General features: G+C 45.2%; 1 protein-coding gene across 1 annotated transcript in view; it reads left to right on the top strand.

Annotated features, from left to right (window-relative positions):
- The window catches only part of LOC130109763 (A disintegrin and metalloproteinase with thrombospondin motifs 2-like), a 151,816-nt gene that overhangs the window by 112,240 nt on the left and 24,500 nt on the right, over nucleotides 1–15,076 (top strand). Inside the window, exons 5-8 of the mRNA XM_056276749.1 lie at nucleotides 9,684–9,767; nucleotides 11,849–12,005; nucleotides 14,571–14,676; nucleotides 14,864–15,007. Of these exons, the coding sequence (XP_056132724.1) occupies nucleotides 9,684–9,767; nucleotides 11,849–12,005; nucleotides 14,571–14,676; nucleotides 14,864–15,007 (491 nt within the window). The remainder of the gene's footprint in view (nucleotides 1–9,683; nucleotides 9,768–11,848; nucleotides 12,006–14,570; nucleotides 14,677–14,863; nucleotides 15,008–15,076) is intronic.

The following is a 15,076-nucleotide window of genomic DNA, read 5'->3' as shown; positions in this document are numbered from 1 at the left end:
TGAGTTTAAATACTTGGGGTCAACTGTTCAAAGTAACGGGGAGTGCAGGAGAGAGGTGAAGAAGAGAGTGCAAGCAGGGTGGAGTGGGTGGAGAAGAGTGTCAGGAGTGATATGCGACGGAAGAGTACCAGCAAGAGTTAAAGGGAAGGTTTACAATATGGTTGTGAGACCAGCTATGTTATATGGTTTGGCGGCAGTGGCACTGACGAAAAGACGGGAGGTGGAGCTGGAGGTGGCAGAGTTGAAGATGCTAAGATTTTCACTGGGAGTGATGAAGAAGGACAGGATTAGGAATGATTATATTGGGGTGCCCACAATTTTTTGACTCGTGAGCTACTTTTAAAATGACCAGGTCAAAATGATCTACTCATATTAAAAATAATAATAAAAATACTCAATACATGTTTTACATATATATGAACATTTATATGCAGTGTGTGTATTTATATACATGTTGTGTTACATATACAGTATTGCAATGGATTTGCATTTATATTGAACCTTACACAGGCAATAATCATACCAAGCATTTGCTATTACACTATTTTGAAATTGCATCACTGCATGAACCTTTACAGCTGTGGTAATAGTGTAAATTTGTGATCTCTACCTCTCTACTCTGAGGATGACCTGCACTGGAGGGAGTCAGACAGGGTTGCATAGTTCGGACAGTAGCTGTTGGTAGCCAGCCTCAAGTAGGCCTCCAAATGATCATCTGTCATGGTGGAACGGTATTTGGACTTGATAATCTTCATGTGAGAAAAGGCTGACTCACACAAATAAGTAGAGCCGAATAATGCCGTCAAGGAGGTTGCGCATTTCCTCATGTTTGGGTACTTGTCCTCTGTAAGTAAGTTCCAAAACTCTCCATGCGCCCTGGACTTAAGCTGAATGTCAGCCTGTACTGTCAGCATCTCATCCCCCACTGCAGACGAGTTCAGGTGAAACAGTGTTGCCATTTTTGAGGCGAGGGAATCCACCTCTGTATCTGCCCCAAATGGGTAGCACATAAATGTAGCGATTGGCTCAAGCAAAGCAAAGTCTTGAAACCGTTTGTCAAAGTCTGACCGGACATTTTCAATCTGCTCTGTGTAGCGTGCACTGTCAAGTTGCGCACACGCCCTCCCTTGCTTCTCCAGCTCTGCTGCGAGGTTTCAGAAGTTTCCCAAATCACGGCGCTGCAACTTTGAGGACAGAAGTTGTATTTTCCGTTTGAAAGCGTTAACTGAGCTGATCATGTTTACCACGCTTTTGTCTTTTCCTTGCAGCTCTAAATTAAGCTCGTTCAACATGTTGGTTAAATCAGTTAAAAACGCCAAGTCTAGCAGCCACTGATTGTCATTAAGTTGCTTGTGTTCCGCATGTTTAGTGATAAGGAGAAACTCCTTAATCTCCGGACAGAGCTCTCGAAATCTCTGCAAGAATCTCCCTCTACTAAGCCTTCTCACGTCAGTGTGTAGCAAGAGGTCAGAGTAGTTACAGTCGGCCTCTTCCAAATGTGTACGAAACAACCGTCTTTGAAGAGACCTCGCTCGAATAGAACAGGCGATTTTGGTTGCCACATCCATGATCTCTTTCATGTTTAGCATTTTTGCGCATAATGCTTGTTGGTGTATTGTGCAATGGTAATTAAGGAAGTCAGGGAAAGCATCGTCCTCCCTGCACTTGGGAATAAATCCATTCGAGTGGCCCACCATAGCAGGCGCACCGTCCGTGGTGATTGACACCAGTTTACACACTGGGAGCTGGATTTTATCCACAAAGTTTTTGAAGATCTGAAAAATGTCCTCTCCCCGCATGTGTTCCTTCATGGGTAGTATTGTTAACAGCTCCTCTTTTGCGGTCATATCTTGAAACACCATGCGAATGAAAATGCACAACTGGGCCGTATCACTTATGTCCGTAGACTCGTCCAATTGTAGTGAGAAACACTCGCAGTCCACGATGTCCCTCCAAAGCTGCTGTGTCAAATCATCGCCCATCACTTCACAGTGCCTTGTGACAGAATTTCTTGATAACTGGAGAGCTTTGATTGAAGATATTATTTTTGATTTGTTTTTAAAGTCCCGAAACAACGAATCTGCTGCCTCAAGGAAGGCCTCTTTCATCATCTCTCCATCTTGGAAGGCTTTCTTATGCTTAATGATGGAGTGACTCACCCGTAAAGATGCTTCGGTGGCTGCCTTTGCCTTTGAATTCGGCTGCATGAAAAGTGACTGCTGGGTGATTAACTGCGATTTTAGTTCCCTCACCTTTCTCTTTCTCAGCTCGCTTTTCGGAGGGAAGTCAGTGTCATAGTTTTTATGAACAGTTCGAAAGTGCCTCTCCACATTTCCTTTCTTTGGGATAGCAATGCTAGACTGACAGATGAGACAAACGCATTTGGAATAAGACATGGTGAAAAAAAAGTCCTCCTCCCATTACACATGGAAATGGTACGTTTTTTGTTTCTTGCTAGGTCCGGCTCCCCCACTCATTTTTGTTTTGTTTCACTTTTTAGCAGAATTTTTTTTTAGAGAGTTGAACTAGCTAGCTCGATGCAGTTCTGCATTAGCTCACATTGTGGGCATGTGAACTTCAAGGTATGTTCGAGAAGGGCTCTGGTTGTTATGGTAACCTAATGTAACAAAGTTTTAGGTTCCGCTCTAGAATCTTTGGTTTTAGGCAACAGCAGACTGGCCATCCTTTACGTCAATCAAAAGGCAATGCCAAATGGAGGACAGATGATAGGCTAATGTCTTGGAAAAAAAAAAGTTTTTTTGGAATGTCATGGAGATCTACCAGCACTGCCTTCGCGATCTACTGGTCGATCGCGATCGACGTAGTGGGCACCCCTGTATTAGAGGGGCCGCTCAAGTTGGACGGTTTGGAGACAAAGCAAGAGAGTCAAGATTGAGATGGTCTGGACATGTGTGGAGAAGAGATGCTTGGTATATTGGGAGAAGGATGCTGAATATGGAGCTGCCAGGGAAGAGGAAAAGAGGAAGGCCAAAGAGGAGGTTTATGGATGTGGTGAGGGAAGACATGCAGGTGGCTGGTGTGACAGAAGAAGATGCAGAGACAGGAAGAAATGAAAACGGATGATCCGCAGTGGCGACCCCTAACGGGAGCAGCGAAAGTGGTAGTAGTGGGTATATCTCGACAGACTATAGTTTAAAAACCGGCGGTCATTTTGACCGCCCATGGTCATTTTAGGTAGGAGTGAAACTGTCGTTCTAAAAGGCAACATAAAGTATATTTACCTGTATTTAATTACAATAACACATACTATTGTAGCCCCTTTTACCCGTGATTATAGAGGGCAGGGCCCTAGGTTCTCTCACTATAATCCAATTTATATTAATCTTAGTTTGGGTTCCCTAATTATACCAGTTCCCATGAAATGAATAACCTTTAGATGAATAATCAAACAAGACAAAGATGCAACTCGAAATATTTAGTTATTGTAAAAATAAATAGATAAATCAATAAATAGTGCACTTCACTATATCAGGCTCAATACAGTTCAAATATAAAATTAGAGTAGGTATCTTTTTCAATATTCCAAATCAAACACATTAAACATTAACTAAACTAAAGCTGGCATCTATCAAACTAATAAAGAGGTCCTCAAAAAACCCACCCTCGTTGCAGGCCTGATTCCATGTGTCCAACCGATGTTATCTTCACTCTTGCGAGCTATACGGACAAACATGCTCACTCAGTTCAGGAGAATGGCAGTTCCAGAATGTTCCGGAAATGGCGGTGCGCGCGAATGGTCCACGCGCGGGTGAAAACGAGACGAAAGGCTTGCTGCTGGTGACTTGTTCTGACGTGAGAATCCCAGGTAGCCAAAGGAAGTCTGAGCAAACCCTGGTGGCTCAAACCGCCATCTGGTGTGTCTGTTCCCGTGCGAGTCTTCTTTTGATAGCTGCGTATGTTCACTGAACTAGCAAACAAGGCTACTACATCAGCTAGCTTAGTTAACTAGCTGGCTAACGATAGTCACGGTGAACTGGAGAATGGCGCAGTAACATCTAACCGACGCTCACTTTACATCCACCAGTATCACACTTATAGCTTATGCCTTCGAATATTGTGCGATTAAACCTGTAAACTATAAGACTGACGTTTGCTACGTTTTCCAACTATCTCCTCTTCACCAGCCTTGAATCTACCGTCTTGTCTCACTTCTTCTTCTTCTCCTTGTCCTTCTCCTCCTCCCTTCTTCACAACCGCTTGTGCTCCTTTCACCGTGACCCTTCCCTCTTATTCCTGATTGGCCTTACGTACAACAGGTAAGTAAAACAAGAAAACATATATAATCATATACACATTTCAACATAGTACAACTGTACAAAATTAATAAACTTTATGAAACCAAAATAATAACCCGACCATAATATAGTAAAACCTGTTCTGCATGTAAATTGATGTCAAAATATGCCCGCCAATGTTATTAAGTAGCTGGTTACGGTAAACAATCTCTGAAAGTTATCTCTGCACAAAAGTTATTCCTCTGTTTCGTTTATATATGCAAGGAGGCTGCAGTGCTTACAATTCAATTGTGGATACACTCGCCAATAAAAACACCACTTTATCACGGTCAGCCTGTTTGGCATCGTGCACCTGGAACGCTTGGGGGTCGGAAATTTGAAATTCCAACTGGGAAATTCCGACCTCGGACTTTGAATGGAGCGCAGCACAAGTCAAACAAAATACAATTGACACACACCTCACATCATGGGGATCTGTGTAACAGAGCTATACTGGGGGTCCGTAGAAGTAGAGGTACCCTGTATACCTCCGTCCTGATGGTGACAACTCGTGTTCGCCATAGGGAAGGTGGGATACGTCACTGAGGATCGCCCGCCCACTGAGGATCACCCAACTCACAAAGCAGTGCCATACTTTGTTGTTGACCCGCAATCTCAACGGGCACATCAACAGTCTGTTGAGTTTGTTCCTTGTTAACCACAGACAGCGAGAAATGCCAAGCAATGAAGAAGAAAGTTAGTGAAATGATCGATAAAAAAGAACGAGTATATGTGTGTCTGATCCACTCTATCGTTGTATTCATCTCCTGTAAATGACACCCATGTTTAAATCCCATGACAGTTCTTCATTTACAACTTTAATAGAGTCACCATTAATAGATACTTGTTGGCGTGTGCTTCTGCTCACTCTGAAATCAAAGATCATTTCAGCAGGTTTCTCTTTATTTAGCTGAGGAAAGCTAGCCTGACGCCAATTAACAAACTCAGACACACATCCGCGATACTTTGTTTCATCTTCAGCGATCAAACCAACAATCACTGGCGATGAAACAAAGTGTCGTGGATGTGTGGCTGAGTTTTGTTCATTGGTGTCACGCTAGTTTTCGTCGGCTAAATACCGAGAAAACAACTTAAGGAAACTAAGGGTCTTTGCCCAGAGAGCGCCAGAGAGGCTGGACCGATCGGGAACAACGGCAGGTGTTTCTCATCATGTGTTATCCCTGTCGTGGAGATAAGGTGGAAAATCTGTGAATTTTCCCTTTGATGGTGCAGCATTTTTTTTATGTGGACCTGCTGGGAGTTCTCTGGACAAACAAAACACACACACACACACACACACACACACACACACACACACACACACACACACACACACACACACACACACACACACACACACACAATGCCAGTGGTCCCTAAGAGCGTTCAGTTACAGCCCATTGTGCAGTAATCTTCCTATGATATGCATCACTGTGATAGATTTTAGTAGCAGACAGTGATCTGTCCTATCTGTCTGAGTTACGAATGGAGACCTTTTGAGAGGCCCTACAAAGTGTTAATAAGCACCACAGATGAGGAAGGAACAGGATGTGTGTGTGTGTGTGTGTGTGTGTGTGTGTGTGTGTGTGTGTGTGTGTGTGTGTGCATATGTAAGTCTGACTGGCTGCCAGCAGCGCAGAGCATAATGTCGATGGTAAAGCCCTTAGTAACAGCAAAAGGTCACAATAATAGGTGGGATGGATTGCTACAGTGTAAAGTTAGGATAGGTCAGATAATAATAGACTACATGTTAGCATGAAGTCCCACAGATCTTTTGGGGAACCATGATTACTGATTTTGTGCCTCTTGCTCAAGGTCTAATTTCGAAGTATTCCCAGATGCCGATGAAAAAGAAAGCTAGCTAAAACGCCGGCCAAAATCTTATCTATGATGTGCAACAACACATCAAATGTTTATTGTGGCTCAGCTCTGTCTCAACTGCGGCTCAAGTTGTTTTCCTTTGCGTATTTTCAAAACGTTTTCCCTGCACATTGTATTGACCTTTTTGAACGAGGCTCGTTGTCTGTCAAGACTTGGTTAGCACACATGTTAACGCTCACCATCTATAGAAGCAAGTTGAGAAAACACTTTAATGAGTAAGATTTATTTTGTGGTTGACTACACAAATGCTGTTCTTTGTTTAGTTGCACTGTTGTGGTCATGGTATCAGAACTTCTAATATCCAGCACACTATTAGGACTCATAATCCATTAATGCTATTCATCTTAGTTCCAGTGAGGGGGGAAATAGACACAATCAAAGTATTTCATTCATTTTTAATATAAGGTAAGTTTGCATGCTTGTGATTGTGTGTATGTGGTAGGTGGGAGGAGAGGTAGGAAAGAGGTGCCAGCAGCTAATGAAATGCTAGAGGATTAAAGGGAGCAACCTCCAGTCTGCCCTGCTACTTCACAGCTCCCTTCTCTCTCCTCCTTGGATTTCTTCACTTTAGCTATGCATAATCCTTTCCTTCTTCCTCCCCTCTTCCCCTCTCCACTGATCTCTCTCTTCCTGGCATTGTCACTTCGCAATCCACTTGTCGATTTCTCCAAACCTTCAATTTTGAAATTTTCCATATTTTCACGTCATGTTTTTTCTTTTCTTTGTCCCTCTTCCTCTTCTGCCGCCCTCCTCACTCTGTCCTCTTTCTAGCCAAGTTAAGCAGTCAGGGCCCCGGCTGCATTATTAATCTGCTAGTAATGATTTTGTGCCTCACCGACCTTTAGGCCTGCATTAGTTACCCCACATGCACATACACATACACATACACATACACATACACATTCTCTCTCTCTCTCTCTCTCTCTCTCTCTCTCTCTCTCTCTCTCTCTCTCTCTCTCTCTCTCTCTCTCTCTCTCTCTCTCTCTCTCTCTCTCTCTCTCTCTCTCTCTCTCTCTCTCTCTCTCTCTCACACACACTGGACAGATCTAGGTCTGCAGTGCATACCTCTATGCTGGGCTTTAAGTAATGACACCTGGTCAAGTCCTCTGGAAAGTCAAGAGTACGGCCAGTCGTGACAAGAGCTAGGAGCCCACAGTCATTAATGTGGAACTTGGATTATGTATGTGCACGTGTGTGCATATGTCTGTGTGTGTTTCTGTGTGTGTGTCTGTCCGTGTGTGGGTGTATATGTTTGTATGCATGCATAAGCCCATCAGTGAACATGTGGGTGTGTTTGGAATTATGAATTAACAGTGGCAGATCTGTCCTCTAGCATACAACATGAGTGTGTGATGCTCCCGAGTACTAACATGCAAAATACTCAGTGTGTGTGATCCAAATCAGTACTGGAGGGAGTACTGCCCTGTGTGTGTGTGTGTGTGTGTGTGTGTGTGTGTGTGTGTGTGTGTGTGTGTGTGTGTGTGTGTGTGTGTGTGTGTGTGTGTGTGTGTGTGTGTGTGATGTCAGTAGAGCGGGGCGCATGGTGTCAGGGTCATCTGGAAATCAACTGCTCCTAATTGGCCCAACGATTGTCAAGGAAACAATCTGGATTGGGCTAATCAAGAACTATCCCACCCAAGGGTCCGTGTCACCTCACACACTCACAAACAAACAAAAATACACCCAGATCCTGTGTTTTGTCTGTGTTCAGGGACAATTAGTCATGGTGTGTCACCTACTTGCACACACTACTGCAGACTGCCAATGTAGTGGGTGCTAAGGAGAAAATTAAGCACTGACTGACAGACAAATAGACCAACAGAGCTGCAGGTAGTGGAGTGAAATACGGACAGACAAGCATCAGACTCGCACACAAAAGCAGACAGGGTTAAGCTGAGGAGACGACAGAGCTTTGTCTCTGTTTGGTGGTAGCCTGGCAACTCCACATCTCAATCTGAAAAAGAAGACCCAGAAACTTGGTGGTGAAAGTCGAAGGACTCAGACTTTCCCATCACCTCTGTTATCCCTTACTCTAAACCTCCTCTCCTTGCCTCTCCCTCTCCTCTCTTCTCCAAATATGTCCTCGGGTTACTCCCATCTCCTTCTCTTCTCTTTGAAAAGTTTTCTACCATCCTTTCTGCTGGCTGCATTTCTATTTCTAAGAATACACATCAGTTACCCCACTCTCCCAGTCTTTCGCTCTTTTGCCTCCTCTGCTCGCCACGTTTTCCCTCTCGCTGACTCCCAGCTCCCTCTTCTTCGCCCTCTCAGCCTCTCTGTTCAGTGTTTCTTTCCACCCTCCTTCAGTATCTCCTGTCTCTGTTCATGGCATTCTCTCATATCTTGCTGTCGCTGGATGTGCTTGAGATTTTGTTCCTCCTCTCTCTACCTGTGTGTGTGTGTGTGTGTGTGTGTGTGTGTGTGTGTGTGTGTGTGTGTGTGTGTGTGTGTGTGTGTGTATTTGTGTGTGTGTGTGTCTCCACAGCCTGTCCATCAGCCATCTCATTATGGCTGTCTGTTTTTACATCCTCTTGCCTCATTAGGCACCACACACTCACTGAAGACGCATCTCTCTCTCTCTCTCTCTCTCTCTCTCTCTCTCTCTCTCTCTCTCTCTCTCTCTCTCTCTCTCTCTCTCTCTCTCTCTCTCTCTCTTTCCTTCTTGCCATGCCTTGCCATTAAAATGCTCTCTGCATCTCCCTCATCTCCTTATCCTATTTTCATGTATTGGGTTTTCCTTCCTTTGCTTCTATGTTCCCTTGTCTTCTCTCCCCTCTTTCTCCTCGCTGTCCATTTCTTTTATCCCACTCTGTTGTTTTCTGTTCTATTCTTTTTTTTGGGGGGGGGGGTTCCCCTTTTTCACCCCAATTGTACTTGGCCAATTACCCCATTCTTCCGAGCTGTCCCGGTCGCTGCTGCTCCACCTCCTTTGCCCATCTGGGGAGGGCTGCAGACTACCACATGCCTCCTTCGATACATGTGGAGTCGCCGCTTTTCACCTGACAGTGAGGAGTTTCGCCAGGGGGGTGTAGCACGTGGGAGGATCACGCGATTCCCCCCAGTTCCACCTACCCCCCGAACAGGCGCCCTGACCAACCAGAGGAGGCGCTAGTGCAGCGACCAGGACACATACCCACTTCCGGCTTCTCACCCACAGACACGGCCAATTGTGTCTGTAGGGACGCCCAACCAAGCCGGCGGTAACACGGAGATTCGAACTGGCGATCCCCGTGTTGGTAGGCAACGGAACAGACCACCATGCCACCCGGATGCTCCCAATTCTGTTCTATTCTTTCAGTGTTTCACCTGAACTTCACCCTTACAGTACTCTATTCTCTTCTATTCTACTTTGTATGCTGTTTTACTCTATTACTATATTACGTTATATTCCAGGACCACCTATATGATAAACCAGTAAAAACTCTCCCTTCATCTCTGTGTATTTTCCTTTCACTATCAATAAGACTTGTGTTCTTCCTTCGTCTGTGTTTCCGTATGTTACCCCAGGTGAATGAGATCTACCATGACCAGTCTTTGGGAGCCAGGATAAATGTGGTGCTGGTGCGGATTATCATGCTGGGCTATGGAAAGGTAAGCCAAGATAAGCTCTGCTGAGCCCCAAAAGTAGAAAGAAATGCCATTTCCTTGAAAGAGGATGCCTTGTCTATCTAACTGTGCCATCTTTGAAGCTAGTCCTTTAGCTACAAACACTTAGGTATGTACAGTATGCGTGGCCGAACCACATGCAGTCTCTTAACACGTGCACGCAAATACACGCACGCATACACACATTCAGACTTATAAACACCCTCATAGATTTGCTCTCTTTATTTCTTTTTGTCTCTCATCCTCTCTCACACACACAGTCGTATAAACACACACACACACACACATAAGTACACACATACACTCATTCATGCACGTACACACACACACACACACACACACACACACACTCTCACAAACACTCTTCAGCACACACTGACGCCTGGGGCCTGTTATTCCAGTGGACTGAGCAAAAGAGGAACTAAAAGCATGCAGCGTCCCAGGGGAGTGTTTTCAAAGTCGCACGCCTTCACAGTTCAACACCAAAGCATACAGAAACTCTCTCCTGTTATGCAATCAGCCTTCTTCCCGGTGGGCTGCAGCACAGAATCATGGGAAGTCCAGGCAAAGATAAACAATCAATGATAGCCCTCCCTCATTCATAAACAGAGAGACCGGACGGAGGAGTAGCGTCCTTTTCTTCTCTGTTGTAACTCTATCTGCTTATCTGCAGAGGAAACAGAGGACACAGGAGGAGAGGGAGAGGAAGGGAGAGAAAATTGATGATAAAGTGAGAGAGGGATTACCCTACAGGATGATACAAATTATTGTATTGCCCGGTACCCTGTGATAGCCTTATGCTGCTTTAGTCCTATCTCTTCCTCTCCTCTCTACATCTCTACAGTCCCACTGGATCAACCCCACCTTACACACACACACACACACACACACACACACACACACACACACACACACACACACACAGACTTACTTCCACATTGGTCATTCTGGCCCCGCCCCTATGCAGCTCTGGCCAAAGCTCCAGCTGTCCATCATCCTCAATTACCGTGGCAACAGAGCTACACCCAGACAGCCTGCAGTTTGGCTATATGACCCCAAGTGCAGGCACACACACGCACACACACACACACACACAAACTGTACAAAGGTAAACAAATTTGCATCTCTTCTACTTCGGCGTAACAAACACACAATTGTGCAAATACATACATATATAGATACACACAGGCACCCAATGAACATGATACAGTGCATACACATGCACACACACAGCGAACGATGTTTGTGCAAAGCACAGATTTCACACTCCATCATGTGTGCAGAGGCAGGCCATATGTCTCCACTGCAGCACAGTCACTCAAACTCACATGCACAAAGACAAGTACACACAAACACACATAAACACAATCACGCACATTGTTCAGTTCAAGTAAACAGTGCGTGTTTGTGAAAACAAGCAAATGTAGAAAGAGAGGCAGAAAGAAAGAACGTGAGAGAGGGAGATGGGGAGAGAGGGACATGGAGAGACTTGGAAGGGAATTTGATGAGGGAGGGGAGGGGAAGTGAATGTGGAGCTTGATGAGGAAGAGCATGAGAGGTGAAGGTGAATGGAGGGGATTGCTGCTATCTTGCTCTCGTTTCGTGGGTGTTGGTATAATGTGTTCATCCGTTTTATAATCAAATAAGTATTATCTGCTGTTTTTTTTAACCTTTTAGGCATACCTCATCATTAAGTAGCTACAGCATTCATTTGACTGTTGAAATTCATTAGTAATTACATTACATTACACTACTGTTGTGTGCATTGGTTGAATGTGTGTAAAGGTTTGCCTTTTTGTGTCTGTTTGTTTGTGTGAGCGTTTTTGTATTTGTGCGCGTCACACACCTTAACAATTTGCAGGTTTGGCTGATAAGTAGATAATGCCGTAACACTGCCCCCCTACAGGACTCAGTCAAGCCGCACTTTTTAAAAATTTGTTATTTGTTACCAGCAACGGTGAACAACCATGGTAAATTCATTAACCATCTTTGTATTCTTTCTTCCTCCTTCCTTCCTCTGCCACCCACTCACTCCGCTCTCTTTCTCTGTCTTTCTCTGACTACAGTCTATGAGTCTGATTGAACTGGGAAACCCATCTCAGAGTCTGGAGAATGTGTGTCGTTGGGCATTCCTGCAGCAGAAGAAGGACAAGGGGGATGCCGAGCATCATGACCATGCCATCTTCCTCACGCGGCAGGAATTTGGCCCCACTGGCATGCAGGGTAGCGCACACAGGCTCTTTGAATATCACGCACACACAAATGCACACACACACACACAAATGCACACACATGTAGACACACAAACACACATACACACACACACATGCACACAAAGAGGCCGTGCCAGTCCATAAAAACTTGTCCTTTATTCTGTCACATACATACAAACATGTGCATAGGTAATGCCAAAACACACAACTTGCACACCTCCTCAGTGACTCATATTGAAAAGTGCACACAGAAAATTCTGAGCTGCGCATCGGGCTGCTTCATAATGCACAGTGGGATTGGTGGCCTGTGGATTTGTGTGCAGCAGAGTGCAGGCTAACAGGCAGACCCAAGGGAGAGGCCTCTTAAGGCAGTGGCCTAGCTACCCAGAAGCCCTTCAACTGCCCTTGGGCTCAGCCTTCAGCATGGGAAAATCAATGAGTAGTGGAGAGCCAGCCACAGTCCCACAATTAAAGGCAGGGAGACAGGAGTTGGTGATGGGGCAAAGTGGGGTAGAAGGGTGTGTGTGTGTGTGTGTGTGTGAGAGAGAGAGAGAGAGAGAGAGAGAGAGAGAGAGAGAGAGAGAGAGAGAGGAGAGAGAGAGAGAGAGAGAGAGAGAGAGAGAGAGAGAGAGAGAGAGAGAGAGAGAGAGAGAGAGTGTATGCCTTTGTGTGAGGAGTCTTTAAACGTTTTAAAGTCCAACCAAAATTAAAACGCATATTTTTTTGCTACAATAATATAGATCTCCTATGTGTGTGGTCTGTCATGTATCCTTTGGGGGAAATAAATCATGACCCTAAAAGAAGAAATTTGTATTTTGATTTTTTGGTTCTCATGATCTATTTCAGCATCAACTGGTTGATGGGAATTTGGCTCTCCATCTATATAGATAAATAATACCGACTCACCGCATTTTATTTTGAGGGAAGTTTTTTTTTTTTTTTTTTTTTAGTGGTCAGCCCCTCAGAGCTTGTGAGTAGCCACACATACAGTTGTAATGACAAAATTGTATGTGTGTACCGCACCAACTTCAGCTGGTCTGCAGCCTGCATGAGCATCCATCTGCAGGGACTACAGGTGAAACGGGTGCGGTGTTTAGGGAAGCATGTCACGTAAGAGTTTATGGTGCAGATTTGCAGCCTCCACTTCGCTTCGTTGTGCTTTATCAACAAAGTGGCTTCTGTTCTCAGCTGGTTTTAAAGCCTGAAGCCATACCAACAATCCTCAGCAGTGCACTAGGAAGTACTTGAATGTGTGTCTTTTGTTCCTAACGTTAACCCCCCCACCCCCCTCCGCATCTAAAGGTCCTGACCAATCAAAGACCATGGTAGGGATTTATATTGTTGTTTAGCGAGGCTAATGTCAATGGTTTTTACGAGAAACTAGCAACAATGTGTGGCTAACACTAGCTAGTTCAGGCTGGCCACATTCATCAACTAGGGCACAAACAGAGCGGTTTCGGTTCGAGACTGCTGTTGAAGCCAGGGGATATCCCTACAGATGACAATGATGGTCAAAATGTTTTTTGAACGCTATTGTAGATGTCACCATAGAAAATATCACTGAATAAAGCTGACAAGCTTTTGGCTGTCTGAGCAGCATACAAGCTTAGCAGCAAATCTCACGGCTGGTCTTTCCAGACGTTGAATGGTGTAATTCAACAGACAGTTCGCTACATTAAGGGCCAGATGATAAGTGTTGGATAATAAAAAGTGTGCTATCGCTTGCCTTGTGTCAGTAGTTGTATGTTCATAGAAGTTGACTGAGGCTTGTCCGGGTGGCGTGGCGGTCTATTCCGTTGCCTACCAACATGGGGCTCACCGGTTCAAATCCCCATGTTACCGCCGGCTTGGTTGGGCGTCTCTACAGACACACCTGGCCATGTTTGCGGGTGGGAAGCTGGATGTGGGTAGGTGTCCTGGTCGCTGCACTAGCGCCTCCTCTGGTCAGTTGGAGCGCCTGTTCGGGGGGAAGGGGAACTGGGGGGAATAGTGTGATCCTCCCACGTGCTACGTCCCCCTGGCGAAACTCCAAACTGTCAGGTGAAAAGAAGTGGCTGGTGACTCCACATGCATCAGAGGAGGCGTGTGGTAGTCTGCAGCCCTCCCCAGATTGGCAGAGGGGGTGTGGAGCAGCGACCGGGACGGCTTGGAAGAGTGGGGTAATTGGCCGGATACAATTGGGGAGAAAAAGGGGGAATAATCCAAAAAAAAAGAAGAAGTTGACTGAGCGTCTCCCAGCAACACCGGCCTTCAGCTATCAATCAAATGATATAATGGGAAGCTTCATCAGGCGCGATCAAGATGCCATTTCAGCATACATTTCCAAAAATACACTTTACCGTCTATTTAAGTTAAAAAAAAAAAAGTCAGAATAACTTTGATACCACTTGCATTTATATTTCTCACATTGAAAGTGAGGAGATTCAGAATTTTGGTTGCACTTTAAATTTGGTATGTACTCGTATGCCACAACAGCAGCAGCCATAGTCAGTTCATTTTAGGCAAACTCAGGGATCTGAAGGGGCAAAGCAAAAGGCCAGAAATGATTAAGGCGTTTCTCTACTTGGCTGGCTAGGTTACGCTCCAGTGACGGGTATGTGCCATCCGGTACGTAGCTGCACTTTAAACCATGAGGATGGATTCTCCTCTGCCTTCGTGGTGGCACATGAGACAGGACACGTGTAAGTATGCTGCCTCGGCAAAATTTTGCGTTCTGCTATAACAGACTAAGACGTGACCCTTTAATTTCATCCTCTTTCTCTCCCGTCACTTGCCCTCAATCTCTCTCCCATCTTGGTATTTTTGATTTCCACCTGTCTTTCTCCATTTCCTGCAATCCCTCTCTTCCCTCTCTTCTCTGTCCCTCAGGCTGGGGATGGAGCACGACGGCCAAGGAAATCTTTGTGGGGACGAGGTGCACATGGGGAGCATCATGGCCCCACTGGTGCAGGCGGCCTTTCATCGCTTCCACTGGTCTAAATGTAGCATGGAAGAGCTGAGACGCTTCCTCCAGTAAGACACACACACACACACTACATGTCTCATCGTCAGACCTTGGTTGAATAGTTGAAAAGCTGCCTC

The sequence above is a fragment of the Lampris incognitus genome, chromosome 1, assembly GCF_029633865.1.
Source record: "Lampris incognitus isolate fLamInc1 chromosome 1, fLamInc1.hap2, whole genome shotgun sequence".
NCBI lineage: Eukaryota > Metazoa > Chordata > Actinopteri > Lampriformes > Lampridae > Lampris > Lampris incognitus.
The sequence above is the reverse complement of the archived record's forward strand: the minus strand, read 5'-3'. Positions and strand labels throughout refer to the sequence as shown.